The following is a 25,875-nucleotide window of genomic DNA, read 5'->3' as shown; positions in this document are numbered from 1 at the left end:
GCAAAAGTTTAGCAAAGTTTATATTTGATGTTGGGGGAAATTATATATTTCTTTTTTTAAATATATATATAGCAAAATAATCTAAGTGGTAGTAGATTAGTGGTAGAATACAAAGTGGTTGTGTGAATGAAGTGCAATGTTTAGTGTAACCTGTATGTTCAACACTTTTACTGAATTTTCCAGTCATCTTGTAAAATAAACAAAAACCAAAGAAAGAAAAACAAGCATCATAATGTAATCTGTTAAAATCAGCTCACTGTTACACAGTCATTTTAGAGCATTTAAATATAACTATACCGCTTCCTCACTGGACTGACAATGAAACTTGTTTTTTTACTTACATGTCTAGAGGTACATTTTCTTTTAAAATAAATACAGTTATTGTAAAACTGCTGCTCGTGAACTGATTGAACTGAAAGTGAAGTCACCCCTAGCCCTGCACAGTATCAAAGCAAATTAACCCTCTCCAGGCAGGCGTTGCTGATTTGCAACATTTAAAAACTAACAACCTGATTACCCCACATACATATTTTATGAGTTTTTTTTTACTCAGATGTACCACTGCAGGACTTGGTTGTGCATTAGCAACAAAAAGTTTAATCTGAGCCTGAGAGGGTTAAACTGAATACTCGATGGCTTCTTGAAACTGCTACAGTAAATTTGATAATTAATTATGTACATTATATACACATTTTCTAAATAACTTACATAATGCACACTTAAAAGGGTATAATTTCTATTAGGTACATATCATATTACAAAGGTCTGTGACAGTATGGCTTTGTAAATATGCATTACAATATTGTCATCAGAAAAAAAGCAAGTGCAGTCAGAGGACTCTTTAAGCATCTTATACATCTATTCATTGTAAATGTTATGTAACTTTAATGTTTAGTCTAACTCCTGCCTTTTGCTTTTTAAACTTTGATATGGAGACAGCTCTAAACCTTTATGAAAAATACATGACTCTTACAGCTGACTCAAAGACGACAAGACGCTTAAAGACATACTCCCGCTGACAGCAGAGGCCACACTATAAATCATAAGGAGTAGCCTCTACTTGCTAAGCAGCGTTTTAAGGGAGCGGGTGAGTGCGTTAGCAATGGCTGACATGGTACTAGAGTGGCGGACCAGGGCTTTCATGCTGTGCTCCCCTGGCGCTCCAACAGTGGCAGCCTCAGCTGCTTTGAGCAAACAGATATAGTTCATAACAACCTCGTCAACCTTTGCCACGACTTCTCTCTGTTGGTGTGAGGCTGAGGCTCCGAGTCCCCTAACCAGACACATGCAAGCTTCGCAGAGACAACAAAGCACCTGAAAGCTACAAGTCACGGCTAGCAGCATTTCCTCTGGACTGCTGTGGGCCTGTGCCATCCTCCGGCACGCCCGGCCTAATTCTTTTGACTCAACGGAGAGGAGCTGTTTATACTGTGATACATCCTGGTTAGGCATCTGGATGCCGCGCTCACAGCGACCTATGCTGGATCTCACTAATGCGATGAGCTCGCTGGCATCACGGCGGGCATCAGTGAAGCCGGAAGGGAAACCGTACATGTGGTCTTTGAGGGCGTTGATTCGTGCCAGTCGGTCACTGAAGCTCATGTTATTAAGGACCTCGCCATACAGCTGCTCGCCAGCAGCGTCCAGTGCGGAACCGCAGGGGAATATGGCTGAAGCAGCACCGTTATCCTCGAAATCAGGTCCACTGCGACTTCGTCTGGGCCTCTCCCATTCGATCTCATCCTCTTCGCCCTCACTCTTACGTTTAAAGAAACAGTAACTAAAGGGCCCATTACATCTCCAGGGACTTGTGTCCAGTTTTTGAGAGCCCTTCATTTGTTTCGCATCTTTCTGCAATGGAAAAGCCACAGATGCCCTTCTACTGTCTACCCTACTGCCTGTGGACCAGCATGTGGTGTGGGAAGACACAGAGCCTTGGGAGTAGCTCTTGGAGAGCCTCTTCCTAGTTGGTCTCCGCTGGACTTTGGTGTCACCTTGCGGGGGCAGAGACAGTGACAGGGGCTGCTGGCTCCGGCTTCGGGTGGGCTTCTCAAATAGAGCTTCAACACTACCAGAACTTGCAGTTACATTGCTAGAGCTCCGTTTAAGCTCCCGGCCCCGTTGCAGGCTACTGAAGGGATCTGTGTGTGGTAGCGTCGGGGTGACAGCCTGAATGTGGTTCTGACTCGGCCGGGACTGGACAGAATGATTGGGGTCCTGTGTGCATCCTGAATTGCTGGAACTAGTGTTGACTTGAACAGGCTGGGAAAAAGAAGGAGGTGGTGGGGGAGGTGGTGGGGGAGGTGGATTCTGAGGATTGGGTGTTGGAGATGTAATGCAAGCTCTTGGACCAGCTGATGCCTGCCTGACAAAAGCAGAAGGGTGGTCTCCCCTTCCTAGTGAGATAGTGTTGAGGTCTGCTCTTTGACCACCGGGGGCAGCAGAGAAACAAAGAGAATCGTTAGGGCGGGACTGACGAACTGCATGCTTTGACTTCAGGTCTGATCTGAACCATTCCTCTTTGCTGCTAACTTGGCTTCTTGATCGAGGTGGATGACGGCTAGTGGTACCTCCCCCCTCACGGTTTCCGCCTGTAGCAAGTCCTCCGTCGCGGCTGTTACAGCCCTCTCTCTTATAGAGGGACAGAAAGTGCTCTGGGTCCAGACCACTCCTCTCTAGCTCACTTTCTAGGCCAGAAAAGGAGCTCCTCCTCTCAGAAGTAGCTTTCCTGAAATCTAAAGTCTCATTCCTTCTCTGAGCATGCATATCAGGACTTCTCTTGAGTTTGGTAGGAAGTGTTGCAGAATAGTATGACCGTGCATTTTTGTTTGCTGCCTGCATGGCAGCAGCATTAGGGTTAACTACATTTGGGCTGAGGAATGGAGATGATATGGATGAAGGCATACACGGGCAGCGAGCGATGGTGTTTCCCCTATTTTTAGCCATTTCAACAAGCTGGGGGTTGCTAGTAATAAAACGCCTTGTGTCCTTTTTAACTCCTCCTCCCATGCCCGCACTCTGCAACTTCCCTCCCTGATGCATCTGGCTGACTGTTAGATAGTTAATCAATTGCCTGTAGGCCTCGCTGCCTTCCTTCTGGTTCAGCCCTTTCAGACAGGCCTGTTGTTTAGCATGCTGATCATTCTGGAGTCGCTTGTTTCCTAAAGGGTCTTTATGCTTAGATGGTGTGGCTGAGGACGGCCGGCCCGGTTCTGACCCAGGGGAAGGTTGGTGAATATTGGGCAGCATTTTCCGAAGGAGGGCAGGATCTGCATGAGGGTGGAGGTCTTTTCCCTGAGTACTCTGGGCAGGGGTGCCAAAGGGGGTTCCGGGTTTGTTATCTTCATAGTTTAACACCCTGAGTAACGAGGAGGAGGAACTAGAAAGCGGGTGCCTTTGCAGATGGTGGTGTTTTGATTCAATGGCACCAGGGCCAAGGGGTGAATCATTTGGGGTAGCACAAACGCTACTGTTCGTGCTGCCACCAGCATCCAGTGATGAGCACAGAGAGCCCTGCAGTGAACTGTGTGCTTCTCCTTGCAGATTTGAAATCCTTTTTGCTAGATGGTATTCACACAGCCGGGCCACACTCTGTTGTCTCGAAATGGGCTGATGGTCACTCTGTAGGTCTGATCCCTGGTCTGATCCCCCTGATCTAGATTTTTTGGTTGGGGATAGCAACGATGCTACAACTAGATGTTCATCTTGCTCAGCAGCTGAAGCTCCGTTATCTGCATCACAGCCCCCCAAGTTGACAACATCTGAGAAGCGGTCAGAGATAATGGAGGAAGGGCGGGGACTTCTATGATGATCACGAGGGAGGCTGTTGACTCCATGGCTCTCGGCTACAGAGTTTTCTGCTAAAAAAGAATCCTGCCTTCTTTGGCTGTCTTCTCGTTCGCAGAATGAGGTGCGCTGGTCCAAGTCAAGATGGCTGCGGCTCCCAATGCTCTCTCCTCGATATCCTTCCCTTGTGCTGAAGGTGTTATACTTTCCGCTGGAGTCTGCTGATTTTTTATGGTGCTTGCCTCCTGGTGTGGTGGAGCTTGGGCGCTGAAGAGTGGCTGAGAGATTAGTCTGGGGCCTTACTTCTGAGCTGTCCGGCCGTGATGATGTGGTGCTTAATTGAGGGCTCCGTCTTGGAGGAACTGCTGGAGGATGAAGGTGTCGTGTTGGACTGCGAGGTTTCTTTTGTATTGTTCCTCCGGTACTGGGGGAGACAGGAAATTCAGTTTTTTCTTCAATTAAAGGTTGGTATCCTTCCCTTGTGGCCACCAGAAGACGCATGTGGCTCTCGCTCAGTCGGTGAGTAGCAGCTAGTTCAGAGATCTCAGTCATCTCTGAGGAGTTGGTCTCATTACCAGAGTCTGAGGATGACTCTGGACTAAAGCCATGAGATATATAAACACCTAGGTGATAAGAGATACAAAGTTAAATGTAGATCATTCAATCTCAATTTATCTGCTGCTGAAAGCTTTGACAGTTAGAACTCTGAACATCTTTGGGGTTTTTTTCCATAGCTTATAGTGAATCCCAAATGAACTTGTGAATCTACACCAAAACAATTTTGTGCAGAAGTAGCAGTTAATATGAAATCTTAGACAGTAGTGACAGAGAACCAAGCTAAACATATTGTTAATTCTATTTAGCAGGCACAATGCACAACACATGTACCTGATATGGCTAACAGCTAACTCTGCTCCATAGACTCCTAAACAAAGGCCCTGACTGGCAGGTAGCATTAAAAGTTAGCAATTAATTGTCGTAAATCTAAATATGAAAGAAAAAAAAAGCAAGCAAATGGTAAAACATTTAAAATAGTTTGCACTGATATATGATGTAAATAGATACATAGTGGTCAAAAAGTAAGGAAAATGGTTGAAGTAGTTTGATGTAGTAGCTAAAAGTATAGTTAAAAAAATAAAATGCAAGCTAAATATACTAGAAATTGACATAGATGTCTGAAAATAGGAATATGATTGATTTTTAATTTTTAAGCCAAGGTATGGCTAACTGTCGAAATTCCTAGCTAAAAGTCTTGAGAGCTTGAAAAAGAAGGCAAGTGTACTTCTACAAGATGTTTCACCTCTCATCCCAGAACCTTTCTGAGTTCTATAAAATGGTGTAGAGTCTCAGGTATTTAACCCCTAGTGGGAGTTGTCCCCTTTGGAAGTAGTCCTGAGCACTGTAGATCATATGAGTCATCACATGAGCTGAGGTATGAAAAAGGGCATGAGTATCATCACATGGGGTTATGGGTGAAACCACTGCAAGACCTTGCCCCAATCCATCATGTGGCCTATGGAGATCACTGAGGCAACATATTGGGGTCGCTGAAGGTTGACACTCCATCATTTTTAAGAACTAATGAAACTGTCCAGTTGTCTTCTTTTTCAAGCTCTCAAGACTACTATGCCCTAGATGACTGGGAACCTAGAAAGACATAACTAGATATTTGTTTTTGCCAACTGGTTAGGGAATATGCATTTTTCCTTAGTGACAGGTGGATGCCAAGAGGTCATTGATCAGTCTTTAGGCTTGCGTGACTAGTACTTTAGCAATAATTTTCTCAGAGACTGCCATTAACTTCCAGCCGCTCCTTGTGACCAGTTGAGAATATAAACTTTTTCCTCATAATCTGTGGTTTTCAGAGGGTTGGACCAGTCTTTAGACCTTTGCGACTGTCTTACATGCTTGATCCCACAGTGTCAACATGGTTGTCACACATCCAAAATGGTGGGCAAGTTAATGTCACGTGGTCACTTGTCTGCAAAACCTTAATTAGCAAATGTGTAGCCAGCAGTTGAAACTGAGCTAAAACGGAAGATGAACATATGAAACTTTTAGCAACAAGTAATAGTTACACTTTTGAAAGTATCAGTAAACATAATTAACAGCTTAAATGGATGTTGAAGGTTAGGGTGGAACTGTAACTAAAACTAGTGGATTAATGTTTGAATTACTCCACTAGTTGCTACTCAATGTTGACCAAGCTAGTAGTTATGGTTAATGATTGAGGCAGTTTACAGACCATAGCTGCTAAATATGTAATTGTTAAGACTAAATTGTAAGCTGAAAGCAATTCAGATCTAGTTTAAAATGAGTTTAAAGTCCATTTGACAGAGCTAGGGAGGGAGAATTTAAGACAAAGAAAAGTTGGTAACCACTGGCTCAGTCAAGTTAAAGTGCTGTAAAATCAGTGCTAAATAAAGGCATCAACATTACTTTGCTGCATTAGTATTCAACAGACCTGGATTGTTACCGCTGGGTGGTGGCGGTGGTGGAGGCTTCTGTTCAGAGACAGAGAGAGCTTGCAGCGCTTGCAGTGTATTCATGACCGCATTTTCCAGTCCTCTCTCCCCTCCCCTGCTCCCTTCCCCCTCCCCATGCGTTGGAATGGCATCGATTAGTGAAACCGGAATATCGTCATTTTCACGTGTGCTTAGAGGCCTTCCCTCGGGTGCAACGTCCTCATCCAAACTGTCGCGAAAGCCTGGTGGTGGTGCTGCGATCGCAAGGTTGAGTGTCTGCAGCAGGGTGTCGTCTTCATCATCGTCAACACCATCATCGCCCTCGGGAGGAGGCAGCGACGTCAGGTCGATAATGTCGTCCGTAGAACCGGAAAGTGTGAGAAAGGTAGCTTTGCCGGCTGCTGTGGGTAGGCCCTCCCCTTGGATACCATCATGTGTCTCATCACCCACTGGCGTCCCCCCAGTGGAATCTTCTTCACAAGAATCCTCGTCTGGATCGCTTGTATTGCCACGATAAACTAGTTCCCTTAGCTCCTCACTACTTTCCTCGCTTATGATGTTACTATAGACGTGCTGAAATGGCTCTCTGTCCTGTTGCTGAAAGTATGTGTTGTTGTGCAAGTAGGGCGGTCCGTAGTTGGGTACCTCCGGGCTCTCTAACAGTCTTTCATAGCGTAAGTTCTTAAATTTATTGAGGGGTGGGTTCCCCTCAAAAATAAATGACACTTTGGCGCTCCGAGGTGAGTCTTGAGTTTTGTGTCTGGTAGCTGGAGGCAGAGGAGGGGGCAACGGACTCCTTCGGTTCTCAAGGTCTCTGTCAGGGTTTGGTGGTTCGTGGAAGTAAGGAGAAATGCTGTTTTCCCTTTGCCCATTGTCTGAGTACTCAGAGTCTCTGCTGTAGATCTCTACTTGACCAGGCTCCTCATTGTCCCCAAAAGATGTGCTGTAAGGCCACTCCAGGACACGTTCCTGACCTGCAAGGAACACAAGATTTTATCGCTTTACCTGTTTTGTATTTGATTTTGATTCAACTTTAAAGACCTGTTTCAGTTAAGCACTCTATTTCAAAGCAGGGTTTATGCAGCACTGTAAAACGTCAATTTTTAAATGTGTGACCTCGCAACAAGTTTTCATAGTTTCATGTGGAGTATTTTTCCAGACCATCAACATCTACTACTCAAGTGAAACTTTAGATATCCACCAATTTGTCCTAAACAGATGGCTTGTAATCCATATTATGTCACATACACACAGACAGGGCTGGGCCATATCATACCATACCATATCCTATTCACGGTAATACCGGTATAATGTTAGGCGATAAGAAAATGAAATATCGCAATGGAATATGGTTAAAACGCGCCTGCGCAGTGCCTTTGTTTTCAGACGCACATGGCAGAAAAAGCATGGCGGCAACGGAGAATGGTAAATGGCCTGTATTTATATAGCGCTTTACTAGTCCCTAAGGACCCCAAAGCGCTTTACATATCCAGTCATCCACCCATTCACACACACATTCACACACTGGTGATGGTAAGCTACATTGTAGCCACAGCCACCCTGGGGCGCACTGACAGAGGCGAGGCTGCCGGACACTGGCGCCACCGGGCCCTCTGACCACCACCAGTAGGCAACAGGTGAAGTGTCTTGCCCAAGGACACAACGACCGAGACTGTCCAAGAGAACCGGCAACCTTCCGATTACAAGGCGAACTCCCAACTCTTGAGCCACGATCGCTCAGAATGGGAAGGACAGAAGCGGTTTGTTGAACGAAACAGATGAACCAGGATTGGTTTGTTAAAATGGTGCAACTTCAGTGGTGTGGAACTGGTTTGGCTTTCGTCCATTAGATACACACCAAAGCACAATTTTTGGTAGCGCATGCAAGCGGGCCGTTGTTATCAGTGTTGGGACTAACGCGTTATTAAGTAACGCGTTACAGTAACTACGTTATTATTGTGGTAACGAGCACGGTAACTAGTTATTATGCCAAAACCAGGAACGCGTTACTCGTTACTGGGATTTAGATAGGGTCGTTACTCGTTACTTCGTGTGGTGGCTATCGCGGAGCTTCCACAGATTCAGTAACATTAGCAAGTGGTGGAGGCCAGCAGGTGGATGAAGGAAAGGGGACGCAGAAGGAAAAGAGACCCGAGGCGGCCGCCGGTCCAAGTGTGAACTGAACTTCAGGTAAGAAGTTATGACCTGCAGTCTATCTGGGTCAGATATAAACCAAGTTTAGGTGGAGTTTATTTTCGTTATTCTGACTTTTTCCGTACTGCGTGCTAGCTAGCATGACGGAGTTTCTATACAGCTGGGTGGGTGCTATGAAGTTAATGATGTTGAACTTTATTTTGTTCATAAGTTATTAGAGTTGCCAACCGTCCCGTCTGGTATTCAGAGAAAATATTACGCGTTTCGTATTGAGGTGAAAAGGAACAGTTTGTCCCGTAATTCAGCTACAATGAAAAAGGCACAAAGCTGCAGTTATTCTGTGTCTTTGCTGCACAGCTGCCTCTTCTTTCATTCTCCCCCTCCCTCTCCCGTTTCTACTTCAATCATGAAAACTGATCAATGATCAGCTGATCGTCTTTTCTCTCTTGTTTGTTTATCGCTCACTTTGCGCCGAAAGAGGAAACCAGCGGATGTCGCGCTAAACAACAGCAGCACGTTTAAGCTTGATCAGCTGTTGTTAGAATTTATTTAATATTAATTTCTAGTATCAGCTGATGTTTGCTGGAGCAACAGCTGCACAAAAGCTGCTGGTCATGATATGGTTTGGTTATCTGGTGAGAGGGAAACATGAAGATGAAACCAGGAGATGTCCTTACTGAATCATGAGAGCTGAACAGGTGATGGAGAAACAGGTTTACCTTTTAGGTGACATGAATGAGTTGAAGGGAAGTTATGAACTGTTTCTGAGAGACAAATAACCCCAGGATCCTTTTTTAGGTAGCTGACAGCTGGTAACTGTGCAGGTGGGGATCTAGTGAAGTGTTGCCAGGGGGGCAGGTAGGGCATTAACGGGGAAAGGGGGGCACAAAGAAATACTTTTCTTTCTTATTCTCATTTAAAATGTCTAGCTTTTAAAAAATAATTATCTGAATCTTACAACAAACGATTGATAGATTGATGCATACAGTGGGGCAAAAAAGTATTTAGTCAGCCACCGATTGTGTTAGTTCCCCCACTTAAAATGATGACAGAGGTCAGTAATTTGCACCAGAGGTACACTTCAACTGTGAGAGACAGAATGTGAAAAAAAAATCCATGAATCCACATGGTAGGATTTGTAAAGAATTTATTCGTAAATTAGGGTGGAAAATAAGTATTTGGTCACCTCAAACAAGGAAAATCTCTGGCTCTCACAGACCTGTAACGTCTTCTGTAAGAAGCTTTTCTGTCCCCCACTCGTTACCTGTATGAATGGCACCTGTTTGAACTCATCATCTGTATAAAAGACACCTGTCCACAGCCTCAAACAGTCAGACTCCAAACTCCGCCATGGCCAAGACCAAAGAGCTTTCGAAGGACACCAGGAAAAGTATTGTAGACCTGCACCAGACTGGGAAGAGTGAATCTACAATAGGCAAGCAGCTTAGTGTGAAAAAATCAACTATGGGAGCAATCATCAGAAAATGGAAGACATACAAGACCACTGATAATCTCCCTCGATCTGGGGCTCCACGCAAGATCTCATCCCGTGGGGTCAAAATGATCATGAGAACGGTGAGCAAAGATCCCAGAACCACACGGGGGGACCTGGTGAATGACCTGCAGAGAGCTGGGACCAAAGTAACAAAGGTCACCATCAGTAACACACTACAACGGCAGGGAATCAAATCCCGCAGTGCCAGACGTGTTCCGCTGCTGAAGCCAGTGCATGTCCAGGCCCGTCTGAAGTTTGCCAGAGAGCACATGGATGATACAGCAGAGGATTGGGAGAATGTCATGTGGTCAGATGAAACCAAAGTAGAACTTTTTGGTATAAACTCAACTCGTCGTGTTTGGAGGAAGAAGAATACTGAGTTGCATCCCAAGAACACCATACCTACTGTGAAGCATGGGGGTGGAAACATCATGCTATGGGGCTGTTTTTCTGCCAAGGGGACAGGACGACTGATCCGTGTTAAGGACAGAATGAATGGGGCCATGTATCGTGAGATTTTGAGCCAGAACCTCCTTCCATCAGTGAGAACTTTGAAGATGAAACGAGGCTGGGTCTTCCAACATGACAATGATCCAAAACACACCGCCCGGGCAACAAAGGAGTGGCTCCGTAAGAAGCATTTGAAAGTCCTGGAGTGGCCTAGCCAGTCTCCAGACCTCAACCCCATAGAAAATCTGTGGCGGGAGTTGAAAGTCCGTGTTTCTCGGCGACAGCCCCAAAACATCACTGCTCTCGAGAAGATCTGCATGGAGGAATGGGCCAAAATACCAGCTACTGTGTGTGCAAACCTGGTAAAGACCTATAGTAAACGTTTGACCTCTGTTATTGCCAACAAAGGTTATGTTACAAAGTATTGAGTTGTATTTTTGTTATTGACCAAATACTTATTTTCCACCCTGATTTACGAATAAATTCTTTACAAATCCTACCATGTGGATTCATGGATTTTTTTTTCACATTCTGTCTCTCACAGTTGAAGTGTACCTCTGGTGCAAATTACTGACCTCTGTCATCATTTTAAGTGGGGGAACTTGCACAATCGGTGGCTGACTAAATACTTTTTTGCCCCACTGTATATACCATCAAAACAGTGTACATCACTGTCACAACAGTGTTTATTTTCATTCAAAGGCTTTATGATTTTTCCTATAATGGTGGGCTGGTCTCTAGTCAAAATGCCCGGGACGATTTTTTTGTCCCAGTCCAGCTCTGTATGCAGCTCATCTGCAGTCTGGTGTTACCTACATCTTCCTATTCAGAAGGCAGAATTTCCGAGTTCTGAGTACAATCGAAAGCACCACGACTGCAGTTTTTGTGTTGGATGTAAAAGGCGCACATGATTCTGTGACGTAGGCTAGAATCATGGCAGCAGTCAATGACGGTCCAGGCGTGGGATTTCTCTCGTGGAAATATGCACATTATCTTTTCCTTTCTATTGGTAGGTGGCACAGTGCACTTGTGGCAAGTAAGCAAGCTAGAAGACTGGCAAAGTTATGGAAGCAACACATTAACAAGAGAATTCTGAGTAAAACCAAAGTTACTTTCCCTAGTAACTAGTTACTTTGAAAGTAACGAGTAACTTGAAGTAACTGAGTTACTTTTGAGAGAAGTAACTAGTAATGTAACTAAGTTACTATTTTAAAGTAACTTACCCAACACTGGTTGTTATTACCGTATTTTTCGGAAAATAAGTTGCTCTTAAAATCCTTTGATTTTCTGAAAAAATCGACAGTGCCCCTTATAATTCTTCTGTATGAATTCTGGTTGTACTTACTGACCTCGAACCGATTTGTGGTACACGGCGCTCAAAAATCTGTAAAAAAATGTTTTAGTACGACTTTGCTAAGCTACGAAGCCACACCGCTTGAGGGATTGTCGGAGCATTACAGCTATCGTAGTCGGGAACCTTGCAGAGTGATACGTACTGTGCTTCAATATTACCGTATTGTGTGTGTATAACCTCATTTTTAAGTTTTGTGGATATTATCCATGGTTATGCTGAGGATACGTCGGCCAATTTCCACTGGAAATGCCTTTTGGCTAAACTGCCAGCAAGGAATTTGCATTTTCACTGTTAAATTTTTATGTAGCTTTAATGCACATTAAAAAACAGCTGCTTGCTTTTTTTGTTGTTGTTTTTTTTTTGCACTAATAAAGTTGCAGAGTTGCAAAGTATTGTGTCTAGTGTCAATTATATCGTCAGTTATAAAGTTATCGCAAATTTTCAAATATATATCGTGATAAATATTTTTGGCCATATTGCCCTGCCCTACACCCAGACATGGATCATACTTACTAAGGTCATCCACTCCTGTGCTATTGCAGTGGGCCATGCTGAAAATAGATCTTCTCGAGTCCACTAGGAGGCGATAGTATCCTGCTGTTAGACAAGCCAGGTTCATTGCATCACTTGACTCCATGATCAGTGTGATGGGCTGTGAAAACAAAAAAGGGAGGATGTGCAGAAAAAAAATAGTTAAAGAAAACAACAGATGCTAAAATTAATGCAAGGCATTTTTGGGGTGGGGGGAGACTTGTTTTCAAAGACAGCTGTGCTCTGCTCTCACCCTGACGTCCAGAACATGCAGCTCCAGCCGGACATTGGTCTCATCCTCAGTGAGGATCTCAATGCGATTCACATGGCTGAAGTCAGCCAATAGGGCCACCAGGTTTGTGCGGGCATTGATGACGTGGCTGATGCCGTAACGTGGGCCCACTAACAGCGTCACCTCTGTCTGTTTCTCACCTTGCTACGGATTTCAAAACAAACAAACAAATTAAAATCAGCGAAAAGCTCAAGAAGAACTGACATTTACTCTCAAATTTTTCACAAGGCTTCCTGGATCAAATGGGCTTACCAACAGTATTGATTTGAACTCCCTCCCTCCAAAGAGTCTGAGTTCACTGAGGTACCTCAGGTAATGCACCTTGGCCTGCAAAGCGGTCAACTGTGCAGAGAGGAGCAAGGACATTAGTAAGAATCTGAAAAGGAAATAGCTTCCACCACAAGCAAATGCAATTTGTCTTCTAATGTCAGGATGTAAAGCACTCTCAAAACTATTTTGATCTGGCCCGCTGATTTTCCATTATATCCCATCATGTCATTTATATCTGATAAGGTTCCAAAGAGCTGCTCCACAGCAGTGCCACTCTTTACACCCTGCTTTTGTGGAGTTGTGCCTCTCCTGTGAGTGTGATTTAAACTCGAGATGCCAAACATTACAGCTGCTTTCATTTTACTCCAGTGTTCATTCATTCATGACCTGAGGTTTTATCCCTTCACTCTTAATTCCAAAGTGTAGTCCAGCAATATTTTACTGTGCAGTCAGCCTCACATAGAAAATGCTAATGGGAACGTCTGATCTCTGTGAATACATTTGATTAGCTAGTGCCAATCGAGCCGCTTGGCCTTATGCACATGGGCTGAAGCTTTGGTGTGTTTCAACTGATATACATTCATCACCTACAACATAAAGCTGCATTACTTTGATTAAACTGGACAATTAAACTGGAGTAATATCAGTTTGCCTGCTGATAATTGATGTCGCCAGCATTCAGGTTCTTTGCCCACTTCTGCTTTAGAGTGGCTCTTTGTATATTATGATGTACAGACGTGTTATAAATCAAATAAGCACAGGCACTGTGCCTGGCTTGGTGCTTTTTGAGACCCAGCCCATGTTTCAACATGCTCGGGAAGTTGTACATGAGCTTATGATGTGTTCTGGAGTGGAGAATGGGGGTCATTTGGAAAAAAAAAAAAATCATGGTGGACATAGCCTTTGCACCTTACTGTTGGTTCTTGATGGATTAGGTCAAGGGTGGTAAACATATGACCCAGGGGCTAAAATCAGCCCAGCAAAGACTCCAATCCAGGCCACTGGATAGCTTTAGGAAAATTTTTGTATTTGCTTAATTGAAGTTTTAAAGCATTTCCTGCTGATAAAGGTGGCCCACATCACCATTCATATTACAACAAAGTACCAGGACCTTTTCTACAATTTTACACATTTAGTTATTGCACTTTAAGCCCAAAGCTGTCAGAGTGCTTTCATTTACTACAGCATTTCTTTATCATGTAGAAAAACTGAGACATGCTGTTAAAATTGTACTTTTTTAGTTAAACTTCTGGAAAATGGGAGTTTCAGTGGTCTCACCCACTTAAGATCACATTGGGCTCCATACAGCCCATCGTGTAAAATGAGTTTGACATCCCTGGATTAAATGACGGATCCAGACAGATGACGCACTATTCTTCTAGGTATTGCCTCACTTTGTGTTTAGATAATGACAGTTGGGCCTAAAACGTTAGCACAAAATGATCCCATAGCACAAGACAGCCATTAAATCCCCTTCCTATAGGAGTCAAAGGCTCAGGTTTTGCTTTGATTTGTCTGTCAGATGCAAATGGTTTCATTTATTAGTTTAGAAAACTGAGAATCTGACTCTAAATATGCATCATATTTCATAGCAAATAACAGAAATGAATGATCAAGAGCTCGGCTGCAATATGAGACTTGTTTTGTGGGGTCGTAAAATGGTATGAAATATGTGTATCCTCGAGGAGAAACTTGTGCATACATAATATTCAGTCGGAATGAATACATGTTTGGTGCTCCAGTGAGCATTTGTGGAGACTCGACTATGCATGTGAGATCAGCTGTGAGCATTAGGGATATATGTTCATCGCAATAAATGAAAATTTCCATCAGTGCAATGCTGTGGTTCATCCATGTGTTTTTAATTGAATACATTTAGCTTTTGTTATTTATAGAAATGAGCTACAGCATGGCCTAGTTCAGTGTAACTTAAATGCTGCACACTATGTGAGATTTGTCCATTCTATGTGTAGAAGAGAAGCCATAGCCTGATATGGGTTAGTATCGAAATCAGCTGATCTGCTGGGATTGTGGCTGAACTTGAGCTGGTGGTCTGTCTGAACTAATGCCATGCTCAATTTGCTGTTTCACAGCATTGTTTTGGAGCTTTTTTAGAATTTAAGAAATAATATCTACTTCCTACATCATGCATCAAATACAACATGTCCAGAGTTGATTTACGCAGCGAGGCTCAGAAATGTGAGCCCATGGCCTATCCCATGACTCTATGGGACATTAAAGTCCGCAAGAACTCACAAACAAGTGCCGATGGCTTACCATGAATACACTCTATCTAACTCTGATTCACTAACAGAATTTGCATGACAGCTGATTGTAAATCACTGGGTGCCGCTGAAACTCTTGCAAGGGTCGGCTGCTGATTTGTACTTGTCAAAGTTAATATGGGTGCTGGAGAATGAGAAGACTGGCAGCTGCTTGCATCATTGAAACAGTTTTTGTTTGTTTGTTTGTTTTTTTAAAAAGCTAAAAAGTTCAGCCCAAGTTTGATTAGCTTCCCCTGACTGGAACATGTGTGCGCTTTTAAATTTAAATATCTTATTATGCATAAAGTTTGACAATCCATTGTTATTCACATTAGCATTCAAGGTCTAGCTTGACAAAGGGTCTTAGGTTGACAAGGGTGAGAACCTTTACAAGGTGGAGTATGGCAGCGATGCTATTTTAGGATATTGCGTCAGAAAACGGAGAGGCAGTGTGTTTGCGTGCATGTGTGTGTGTCAGAGTGTGTCAGCTTATTAACAAGGGCAAGGAAAGACAAAGAGAGCTGGTTACTTTTTTCCCTGGAGGCACGAGGTTCTGGTTGGTTTTGAGGATGTGTGTCAGAGCCTTCTTGACGTTTTTCTCCTTCATGCTGGACAGCACAGCAGGAGGCAGAAACAGTGACAAACCCCACTCTTTTCTGTCGAGAGAAGATTGATTTCAGCATAAAGCAGCCCTTAGAAAAAAAAATCCTTCCACAGTGGTTAAAAAACAGCTACAAATTGGGAGGGAAGCTGTTAGTAACAACAAAACGATGAATTGACTTTCAGGTGGACAGCTTTGTCAAAGGGGAAAGTGTTTCCTCAACAGGACCTTAAAAATGTGAGAGAGCTATATGCGCTGAGACCCTAATATTTACAGTGCTTTACTCAGTGCTGGAGGACAAGTTAAATAAGGGCAGCCAGGCGGATTCCCTTACTTACACTGGGACTGCACAGAAACAGATGTGTCAACATTATATTGCCATATAAAAGTACAATAACAGCATTTTCTTGTAACTCTCAATTGATTAAAAAACAAACAAACATCCTGACTGTTTGCTAAAGTCATGCTTCTTCTAAAGGTGACCGGTTATGCTCATTTACAACTCTATTTTTTTGTACTTAGACTCTACAAGGGTAGCTTTGCATATTTCATAATTCGAAGTACTCTTCATTTTTCTCATACTGAGCCACTGTCTCCTGTTTTAGCTCCTCTCCCTTTAATAATAATAATAATAATAATAATAATAATAATAATAATGATGGATTGGATTTATATAGCGCTTTTCAAGGCACCCAAAGTGCTTTACAATGCCACTATTCATTCACTCTCACATTCACACACTGGTGGCCTTTAAGGCCACCCTGCCTCTAACCCAGGTTTCTCTTAATTGGCTTTCTAATTGATGGGTGGGGCTTCCTTAAAACATTCATATTAGGGATATCCACACTGAGTGACATTAAATAAAGTGTGAAACAGAGTGAAAGGGCATATAAAATCCAGCCGCAACCTGACTTCAGCCCATTTGGGCAATATGATGATTTTATTATTTAATCCTTTGGCCATCTTTAATATGAGCATCCACCACTAAAAATAACGGTTTAACTGTTGTCAAAAAACAGGAAATTTACCATTTAAAAAGGTGTCTTTAGTGTTAAAATTTGTCTACGTGGGTAGTGGTTACAGTAGTTACTCCATGTAACCCCGCCTCTTCGAGTACTGAGCACTGATTTCTTTTACCTTTGCTTGTGTCGGGTGACTAAACTTTATTCTATCGTGGTTCCTTTGGCACTCCTTACCTGTGCCTCTGGATGCATCATCATCCTACTATTACAATGTATGTATGTATAATCGTTCCCAGACCTCCCAGAACTGGCTCAATCTTGATTAAACTTGGCCTAAAAACTACTTTGGGTACCAAGATTCATAAATGGTAAATGGCATGTATTTGTATAGCACTTTACTAGTCCCTAAGTACCCCAAAGCGCTTTACACAACCAGTCATTCACCCATTGATGATGGCAAGCTACATTGTAGCCACAGCCACCCTGGGACGCACTGACAGAGGTGAGGCTGCCGGACACTGGCGCCACCAGGCCCTCTGACCACCACCAGTAGGCAACAGGTGAAGTGTCTTGCCCAAGGACACAACGACCGAGACTGTCCAAGCCAGGGCTCAAACCGGCAACCTTCCGATTACAAGGCGAACTCCCAACTCTTGAGCCACGATCGCCCCATAACATCAACATGGTGATTGATTAAAGTATTTATCTCACATAAAAAGTAACTGTTTCTGTTTATCTGTATTTGGATATAGAAGTTGCATGATTAGGGCAGGTTCAAGAATCTATGCCATTTTCAGGTATGCATTTAGCAGTCATTTAGTAGTAATTAAGCTCTTACGGTTTTATGGGTAGATCATGCAACAGAAAAGATATCTATAACAATCAACATAAATAGCTGACAATATTGGTTGTACCACATACACAATGGGGTATGACTACTATTAAGTTACATCTTCCTATTGTATTTCTAATGGGTCCAAATTGTTGGTAATTGAATGGACTTCGATTACAATTCTCAACTGTAACTGTATCAGGTTTTTACAAGATAACTTTTTTAGAGCAAAACTTGCATCAATGGTGATTATTAATGCTGATCACTTAATCACTGATGACGATTTAGAGGTGGGTTAATATCTCAACACTGAACTGCAGAATACTGAAAAAAACATAATTTAAGAAACTAGAAAATATTACCTTTTAAATTCAAGTCTCTTCATTATAGGCGAATATTTTCTAACCCTACACAGTGTGCTCACTGCTAGTCATATATTCATGTACAAAGATTATTCGAAAATATTTTTGTATTATTTGGAGTTTTATTTTACCCGTATCATATTCAAACTAATAATCAGCCATGAGTTTTGATGTAAGCACATCTGAGAATGCCATAAATTTTCTCAAGTTGCCATTAACAACAGCCTGACAGTGTCAGCAAACTATTCAAGGAAACATTTCTTTCTGTTATGTGATTTTTTTTTGTTTAGCCAGAAAGATGCATTCATCCAAGAAGGGAACAAGGGCAACGAATTCGAATAATGCCAGATAAACTTTTGCAAAACCATCAGAAAACTTTTAGAAAAAAAACTCTGTTATTTATTATTAATGATGAGCTGCAGCCTGTACAAGAGTTTTACATTTACAGACATGTTAAGAGTGTCAAAAACACACTCGTACCCACAGCTGCATTTACATGCACACTTACTGGATGTATTTCAGGGAGACCTTCTGACTCTGTCTGGTTGTCATGGTGAGGATGTACATCTGCAATGCAGCCAATCGCAGCGCAGCATCATACTTGAGCTCCTGGCCAAACCGCTCTAAGACCACATCGTTACAACTCTGCAGCAAAGGAGAAAGTTACGTAAGAGTCCTTAAGTTTTTTGGGGCTTGTGAAGCGCATTTCATCTCTACAAAGAGCTATTCGAGCACCAGCGCATCCCCACTGAGCTGTAATAAGTTGTTCACAACCTCTGTGGCTAGAGATCCCTTCAAAGGGATGCGCTGTAGCTTCCAGTCCCAGATGAAGGACTCGGAAACACAAAATAGTGAACTCTGACAGAAAGAAAAAAAAGATGATTAACTTGGCTTCTCTCAGGCTATTTCACTTGACTAATTATCAAAGGAATCCTCAGGAAGCAATTTATTATTTCAGAGGGAAGTAGTTCATACAACAGTTGATATAAAGACTTTATTTGCAAATGAGGATTTTTGTCTTGAAAGGATTAATTCTCCACAAAACTAAGTAAGTCTGTAGATCATGAAAAATAATTTCCAAACCATCTGGCAGCAGAGGATTTGGATGTATTTATATTTAACAGTCGACAAGTCTCACCTCGTGCTCATGCTGCTACTGTTGCCACCGCTCACCTGAACATAGAGGTATTCAAACGCAACAGCGTCTCTCCGCAGCAGCTCCACTGGGTCCCTGGGAACAAAGCTGATTCTAAAGAAACACTTCATCTTGTCACAGCCGGGTCTCTGAGTCACCTGGGGTTGAAAAGCACAGACAAAGAGAAGTGTGAACATGTGAAAACACAGTAAACAAGCTATGTGTAAGTATATGCAGAAACTCAAGTTTTTCAAAAGTTCATGTTGGATCATTACGAGCTTTGAGAGTCATCGTACCAATCACTATCAGAGGTCATGTGGGGTTTTTCAGTAAGTGCAACACCCTAAATCATGTCCCATTTTATTGCCTTTTTTTTTCTTTTACATGGGACAAAGATGAACATCATCCTTTAATTAAAAAAAAGACTTGAAGCTAGTTTGATTTAATAAGACTGGCTTCACGTCTTATTAAATAAGATCATAAACCCAAGAAGAAAAGTCTTATTGTTGTATTCATTCAAGTGAGAAGAAGGGTCATTTTTAAAAGGAGATTCAAAGGGTCAATCATTGGTTTCTAGGCCTGTGTGACTGGGGCCTAAGCTGCTCAAATATTCTTTCAATTTCAAAGAGAAGTAGTGAAAAAGTAGGATGACACTCCAATTAAGTCTACTTCCCGGATTTTGGGAATGCACGGACGTCCTGTTATCTTAGTGTTTGTATATGTATGTAGGTATGGGTGGGCCAATCTGAAGCAAGCCTTTCACAGACATCATCACACATACATTACTAAGATCTATATGTTCTTAAAAAAGAGTTATCATGAATCTCAGTCCTTTTGATTTTTAGTTTATTTCATTATCATAACCGAGTGAATGTTATGTTACTTTCCATATGATTCAAATGTCCTACTTATGTCACCTGTTCAAAACTTCACATTTACTAAAATTTGTATTTGCGATTAAATTTTTGTTCGAGTCACTACTAAATACAGAACGTAAAAAAATGGCATTTGTGTCTATGTAAAAAACTAACTCAAACTAATTCAAAGAAATGAAGTTAATAAATAGTTATATGAGAAAATAAGTTAATAATTAATAATGACTGCATGTCAGCTTAAAAGCTCAGGTTCATTTTGTGACAACCTATAGGGTAGTTAACTAGTTTTTACCAGGCGTCGTATTTTAAAAACCAATTAAACTAAATAAACTCTGAAAAATAACCACTTATTATGGGTGTCAAACCAGTGCAAAATCAAACTGCCAAAAATGTGAATCTTCAAGTAAAAGTCTTAAATTTATGAATACATTTATGACCAGTGGTGAACATATATAGCATTGGCTGCAGAAACATTAGTAATGGTACAAAAGCAACGACAGCAGCAGCGGCACTGTTTTGTTTTGTATATTCATAGCCATATTAGTTGTATTAAGACCACTTTGCAACCTAAAGACATGCTTGTGCAATCCAGCAGCAGTAACCTAGAAAAACCTCACTTTGCTTGCTGTGGTTGTTCATGCATTTGCTTCCATCCTCCATTCAAGACAAAACCACAAGACTGGCATCGTCTTTTAAATATTGATCATATTTTGTAAATTATTTAATATTGCGTCGTGTAGAAAGGGCAAGAGTTTTTTTTTTCTTTTAATCTATACACTTCAAGAGTTACCAGCTTCCTCAAACACACCTGTCCTCAGTAGTGACACTCGGGTGTATTACAGTATAGAGAATGGTTTTCAGACTCTCAAAGAGTCTTCAGCCATTGTGTGTGCCACGTGCAGAGCTCTTCACATCTGAACTGTGTGGCATGAATATTAATATTGTCCTCCTGTGATGAACCCTATTAGAATATACTGGGCACTGTGTATGTGTGTGTGGTTGTGTAGGTGTAATGTGAGCTGTCGCCACTGCTGTGCAAGTGCTGATAAATGACACTGGGGTCTAAATGCTGCTTGAATACTGAGCAGGAATGTGTGTGTGTGTGTGTGTGTGTGTGTGTGTGTGTGTGTGTGTGTGTGTGTGTGTGTGTGTGTGTGTGTGTGCCAGTTGTTGTGTGTGAAAGACAGAAAAGAAGGCAAAGAAAGTGAAAAGAACAAGGCAACATCCCCGACCTGAGTAAGCATCTCCTGTTCGTGCAGGAGAAGCAGTTTACTCTCAGAGCCTTCGGTCCTCTGTTCCAACACCAGGGAGAAGTGCTCGATGCATTTGATTGACAGCTTCTCTTGCAGGGTCAGGATAACTTCCTGAAAGAATAATAGAAAAACTCACAATAACAGATTTTAACTGTTCTTGAAAACCTTCCTCAGGATACCTTTAAAATAAAAAAGACTTTTAAGCACACTTAAAAGGGACCTATTACGGTTATTTCCAACTTAATATTTTAAGTCTAGGGTTCTACTGAAACTTTTTATTCTTCATTGGCTATCAAAAAAACCTACTGCTCTTATACTGGGACTCTCATGGGCTTCACCCATGACAGTCAAACATAAGGCATGAGGGCCATAATCGGCCAGACAAAGACAGCAGTCCAACCCACTGGACTGTATTGCAAAATATGACAAAGGTGATCAAAGGTGTTCATAAATGTTGGACTTTTAATTGTGTTTTCATATGTTTTACACATACTATTGAATTTGCACTTCTTTTTCTTATATTATATTTCAGAATTTAAATGTGTTGTTAAACTTCTTCACACTGACAGAAAGAGAGGTTTCACTAATTTGGCGAGTCTGAAATATGTCTTTTTTTTATCATCCTTCCCTTCAGGACAAATATCTTCCGATTTGCTGCCTGTTTGTGAGAGTCAGCCAATCAGACAATTTAAAGCAATTTAAAGGGTGAGGGTTCCACTCATACCCAAAACTATGTCTTATTGAGATTACTTTCTATGACATCATACATAGCCAAAAGAAGAAAAACAGTCTTAAACTGAGTGATGAAGAAAAGTCTGTAGAAAACTCTTCAACCTTCAGTAATTCTGTTATAGATTTATTGCCTTGCCTGGGTTTATTGTCCTGTTGCATGACCCAATTTGGCCAAGCTTTAGCTTTTGAACAGATACATATTTGACTCTAAAATACTTTGGTAGACAGAGACGTTCATGGCTGACTCAGTGACTGCAAGATACCCAGGTCCTGTAGTTCCAAAACAAGCCCAAATCATCACCACTCCACCACCGTGCTTGATAGTTGGTATGAGGTGTTTGGGCTGATGTGTTATGTTTGATTTCCACCAGACATGATGCTGTGCATTATGGTAAACATCTCCATTTTGGTCTCATCTGTCCGAAGGAAATTGCTGTTGAAGTCTTGTGCATGGTGAATCATTGCAAGGCCTGACTCTGGAGTGAATATATAGAAGTGCTCATACTTGGTGATGATTAGCATCTGATCAGCAACACTTATGCTGCTAATTACCCTCTTAATTCCTTAACATATTCTGCACTGGATTACAATATAAGCATATCTAAGTGTTTAAGTAGGTCATGACTACAGTTCCATGCAGGGAAGATATGATGGCATTACGCCTGAATTTTATGCAAAACTGTTATTTTTCCTGTGTTTGTAACATAAACTAAATGACAGAAGCAACAAAGCGGTGTGGAGTGCAGGATAACTTATTCTGGTGGTAACTTTATATAAAAAGGTCAAAGCATGTTTTAGTAAGTAAGGTGTCTTGCTTCCAGCAGGCCTGTCACTCATCTGATTGCTGCTTGCTTTTGGAGCTTTGGTAGTAACACATTTGCATGAGGTGTACCTCAACAGCAGCAGTTCAAACAGTAGCAGTGTGCAGCGATCAAATAGGTGAGCTCAGGTTAAAAGAAAATGTAGCAGCTGTGACTGAGTTCATCAAAGAATCGTCCACTTTGACCAGGTGCAGCACCTCATTCTGATCCCGAAAATCTCTTTAGTCAGTAAATGCTGTCTCCTATTCACTGTATACCCCAACTTGATCATTTGGCATCACCTGGCAGCTTTATTCTACTGGTCATTTCTGTCCCACCCACTGGAGAGCGGTGAATAAGAAAGATAAAAGGCAATTTCTGTCCAGGTTAGGATGACATCCTTTGCTGTGAGGTTGAGAGAAAAGAAAGTCATTATGCCTCTTGCTTTCTGAATTCGCTCTGGGAGTTTCAGAGGATCATAGCTGAATAAGAATTAACAAGTCAAAAAATGAGAATACGCTCTTTGTCGCCTTGACTGAATAACTAAAGAGCTCAAACAAATGGAAGTGAATTTCACAGTCCGCGCGTGTGTTAAGACTCACTAATTTGGACTCTTGATAATAATAATAATAATAATAATAATAATAATGGATACTTTATTGATCCCCATGGGGAAATTACTTGTTTTTCTCTGCATTTGACCCATTCACTCTGTGAAGCAGTGGGCAGCCCACTAAGCAGGCGCCCGGGGAGCAGTGTGTAGGGACGGTACCTTGCTCAGGGGTACCTCAGGGTAGCCGTTAAGTGGATTCAAACCGCCGACCTTCCGATCATGGGGCGACCACTTTACCTACTGAGCTATCCCTGCCCCCTACATCCCCCTACTGTAATTACAAATGCAGCAGAAGCTGCTTATTTCATGACGTAAGCCTTAAGTTGTTGCACACGCATACCTTGATGGAGGTACTACAGTCAAAGCGAAAGGACTTTGTCTGCCCGTTCTCCAGGTAGACCTTTAGGACATTTGGCATGAACAGAAGAGAGTTGTCCTTCATCGGGTTCTGCAAAGGAGGGACAGGATTAGTCTTTTCATTCTGTGCACGTGCCGTGGGTTCAATACATGGAAGGAATTCATAAAAGTGCCATGTCGTAACTCATTTATGTGACTGTCTTACATCCATTGAAATCGCTGTCTAAAGTGGAAACCAGCTGGCATTGCCTATATAGGTCATACAAGCTCGTGTGTATGCGCGAGTGCATGTGTTTGTGTGGTAGAACTGACCGGAACCTGGCCGTTTATAATGACCTCCTCAGCAAAGCGTACTTTGACCGGATTGGACTTGAGCATGGCTTTTTTGGCTGCACTGATGAACGCTGATTTAGGGGACTAGGAGGCAAGCGTCCAAAAAGTGATAGAGAGAAAGCAAGCAAGAGAGGAGAGGAAGGGAAGAAAGAGACAAACAGATGGAGAGAAAGAGATCAACAGGAAAATCGATGTTCAAACAAACAAAAAAAACTGTTTTCAGTCCCAGTTTATGGACTATAAGAGCTATGTTTGACTCTTCCCCCCCCCCCCAAATCAATCAAAAACAGCACTTTTATAGCAGACTCTTCATACTTTATTTAGCAGAAATGTAACCCAGGAGGAAATTCTGAAGTGTTAGGAAATACAGGATCATCACTTCCACTCCTTTAAACGATTAAACTTAAACTCCTTTGTTCGTGACAGTAACAAATGCCATGAAAACACTGACATCATAACCTTTCTGTTGCATTCCACCTAGAGCACATTTCCTCCAGTGGAAGGAGGAGGACATGTTTTCTTTAAAGAGAAAGAAATGGTGCAGCTGTTAGGAGCTACAGGGAGTGCAGAATTATTAGGCAAATTAGTATTTTGTCCACATCATCCTCTTCATGCATGTTGTCTTACTCCAAGCTGTATAGGCTCGAAAGCCTACTACCAATTAAGCATATTAGGTGATGTGCATCTCTGTAATGAGAAGGGGTGTGGTCTAATGACATCAACACCCTATATCAGGTGTGCATAATTATTAGGCAACGTCCTTTCCTTTGGCAAAATGGGTCAAAAGAAGGACTTGACAGGCTCAGAAAAGTCAAAAATAGTGAGATATCTTGCAGAGGGATGCAGCAGTCTCAAAATTGCAAAGCTTCTGAAGCGTGATCATCGAACAATCAAGCGTTTCATTCAAAATAGTCAACAGGGTCGCAAGAAGCGTGTGGAAAAACCAAGGTGCAAAATAACTGCCCATGAACTAAGAAAAGTCAAGCGTGCAGCTGCCAAGATGCCACTTGCCACCAGTTTGGCCATATTTCAGAGCTGCAACATCACTGGAGTGCACAAAAGCACAAGGTGTGCAATACTCAGAGACATGGCCAAGGTAAGAAAGGCTGAAAGGCGACCACCACTGAACAAGACACACAAGCTGAAACGTCAAGACTGGGCCAAGAAATATCTCGAGACTGATTTTTCTAAGGTTTTATGGACTGATGAAATGAGAGTGAGTCTTGATGGGCCAGATGGATGGGCCCGTGGCTGGATTGGTAAAGGGCAGAGAGCTCCAGTCCGACTCAGACGCCAGCAAGGTGGAGGTGGAGTACTGGTTTGGGCTGGTATCATCAAAGATGAGCTTGTGGGGCCTTTTCGGGTTGAGGATGGAGTCAAGCTCAACTCCCAGTCCTACTGCCAGTTTCTGGAAGACACCTTCTTCAAGCAGTGGTACAGGAAGAAGTCTGCATCCTTCAAGAAAAACATGATTTTCATGCAGGACAATGCTCCATCACACGCGTCCAAGTACTCCACAGCGTGGCTGGCAAGAAAGGGTATAAAAGAAGAAAAACTAATGACATGGCCTCCTTGTTCACCTGATCTGAACCCCATTGAGAACCTGTGGTCCATCATCAAATGTGAGATTTACAAGGAGGGAAAACAGTACACCTCTCTGAACAGTGTCTGGGAGGCTGTGGTTGCTGCTGCACGCAATGTTGATGGTGAACAGATCAAAACACTGACAGAATCCATGGATGGCAGGCTTTTGAGTGTCCTTGCAAAGAAAGGTAGCTATATTGGTCGCTGATTTGTTTTTGTTTTGTTTTTGAATGTCAGAAATGTATATTTGTGAATGTGGAGATGTTATATTGGTTTCACTGGTAAAAATAAATAATTGAAATGGGTATATATTTGTTTTTTGTTAAGTTGCCTAATAATTATGCACAGTAATAGTCACCTGCACACACAGATATC

The 25,875-nt window shown here is 42.2% G+C and overlaps 1 protein-coding gene across 1 annotated transcript in view; it reads right to left on the bottom strand.

The window, feature by feature from the left end:
- Nucleotides 1-39: 39 nt before the first annotated feature.
- LOC146642540 (FERM and PDZ domain-containing protein 4-like) overlaps nucleotides 40-25,875 on the bottom strand; it is a 41,825-nt gene continuing 15,989 nt past the window's right edge. Inside the window, exons 6-16 of the mRNA XM_085399208.1 lie at nucleotides 23,896-24,000; nucleotides 23,567-23,674; nucleotides 21,061-21,192; nucleotides 18,992-19,111; nucleotides 18,327-18,463; nucleotides 15,591-15,717; nucleotides 12,780-12,869; nucleotides 12,489-12,671; nucleotides 12,218-12,356; nucleotides 6,251-7,225; nucleotides 40-4,409 (exon numbers count right to left, since the gene is read on the bottom strand). Coding sequence (XP_085255334.1) covers nucleotides 1,057-4,409; nucleotides 6,251-7,225; nucleotides 12,218-12,356; nucleotides 12,489-12,671; nucleotides 12,780-12,869; nucleotides 15,591-15,717; nucleotides 18,327-18,463; nucleotides 18,992-19,111; nucleotides 21,061-21,192; nucleotides 23,567-23,674; nucleotides 23,896-24,000 — 5,469 coding nt within the window. The 3' untranslated portion in view covers nucleotides 40-1,056. The remainder of the gene's footprint in view (nucleotides 4,410-6,250; nucleotides 7,226-12,217; nucleotides 12,357-12,488; nucleotides 12,672-12,779; nucleotides 12,870-15,590; nucleotides 15,718-18,326; nucleotides 18,464-18,991; nucleotides 19,112-21,060; nucleotides 21,193-23,566; nucleotides 23,675-23,895; nucleotides 24,001-25,875) is intronic.

Source organism: Rhamphochromis longiceps, linkage group LG23 (genome assembly GCF_057381845.1).
Source record: "Rhamphochromis longiceps isolate RC_006_pf linkage group LG23, R_longiceps_female_GT1.1, whole genome shotgun sequence".
Lineage (NCBI taxonomy): Eukaryota > Metazoa > Chordata > Actinopteri > Cichliformes > Cichlidae > Rhamphochromis > Rhamphochromis longiceps.
The sequence above is the reverse complement of the archived record's forward strand: the minus strand, read 5'-3'. Positions and strand labels throughout refer to the sequence as shown.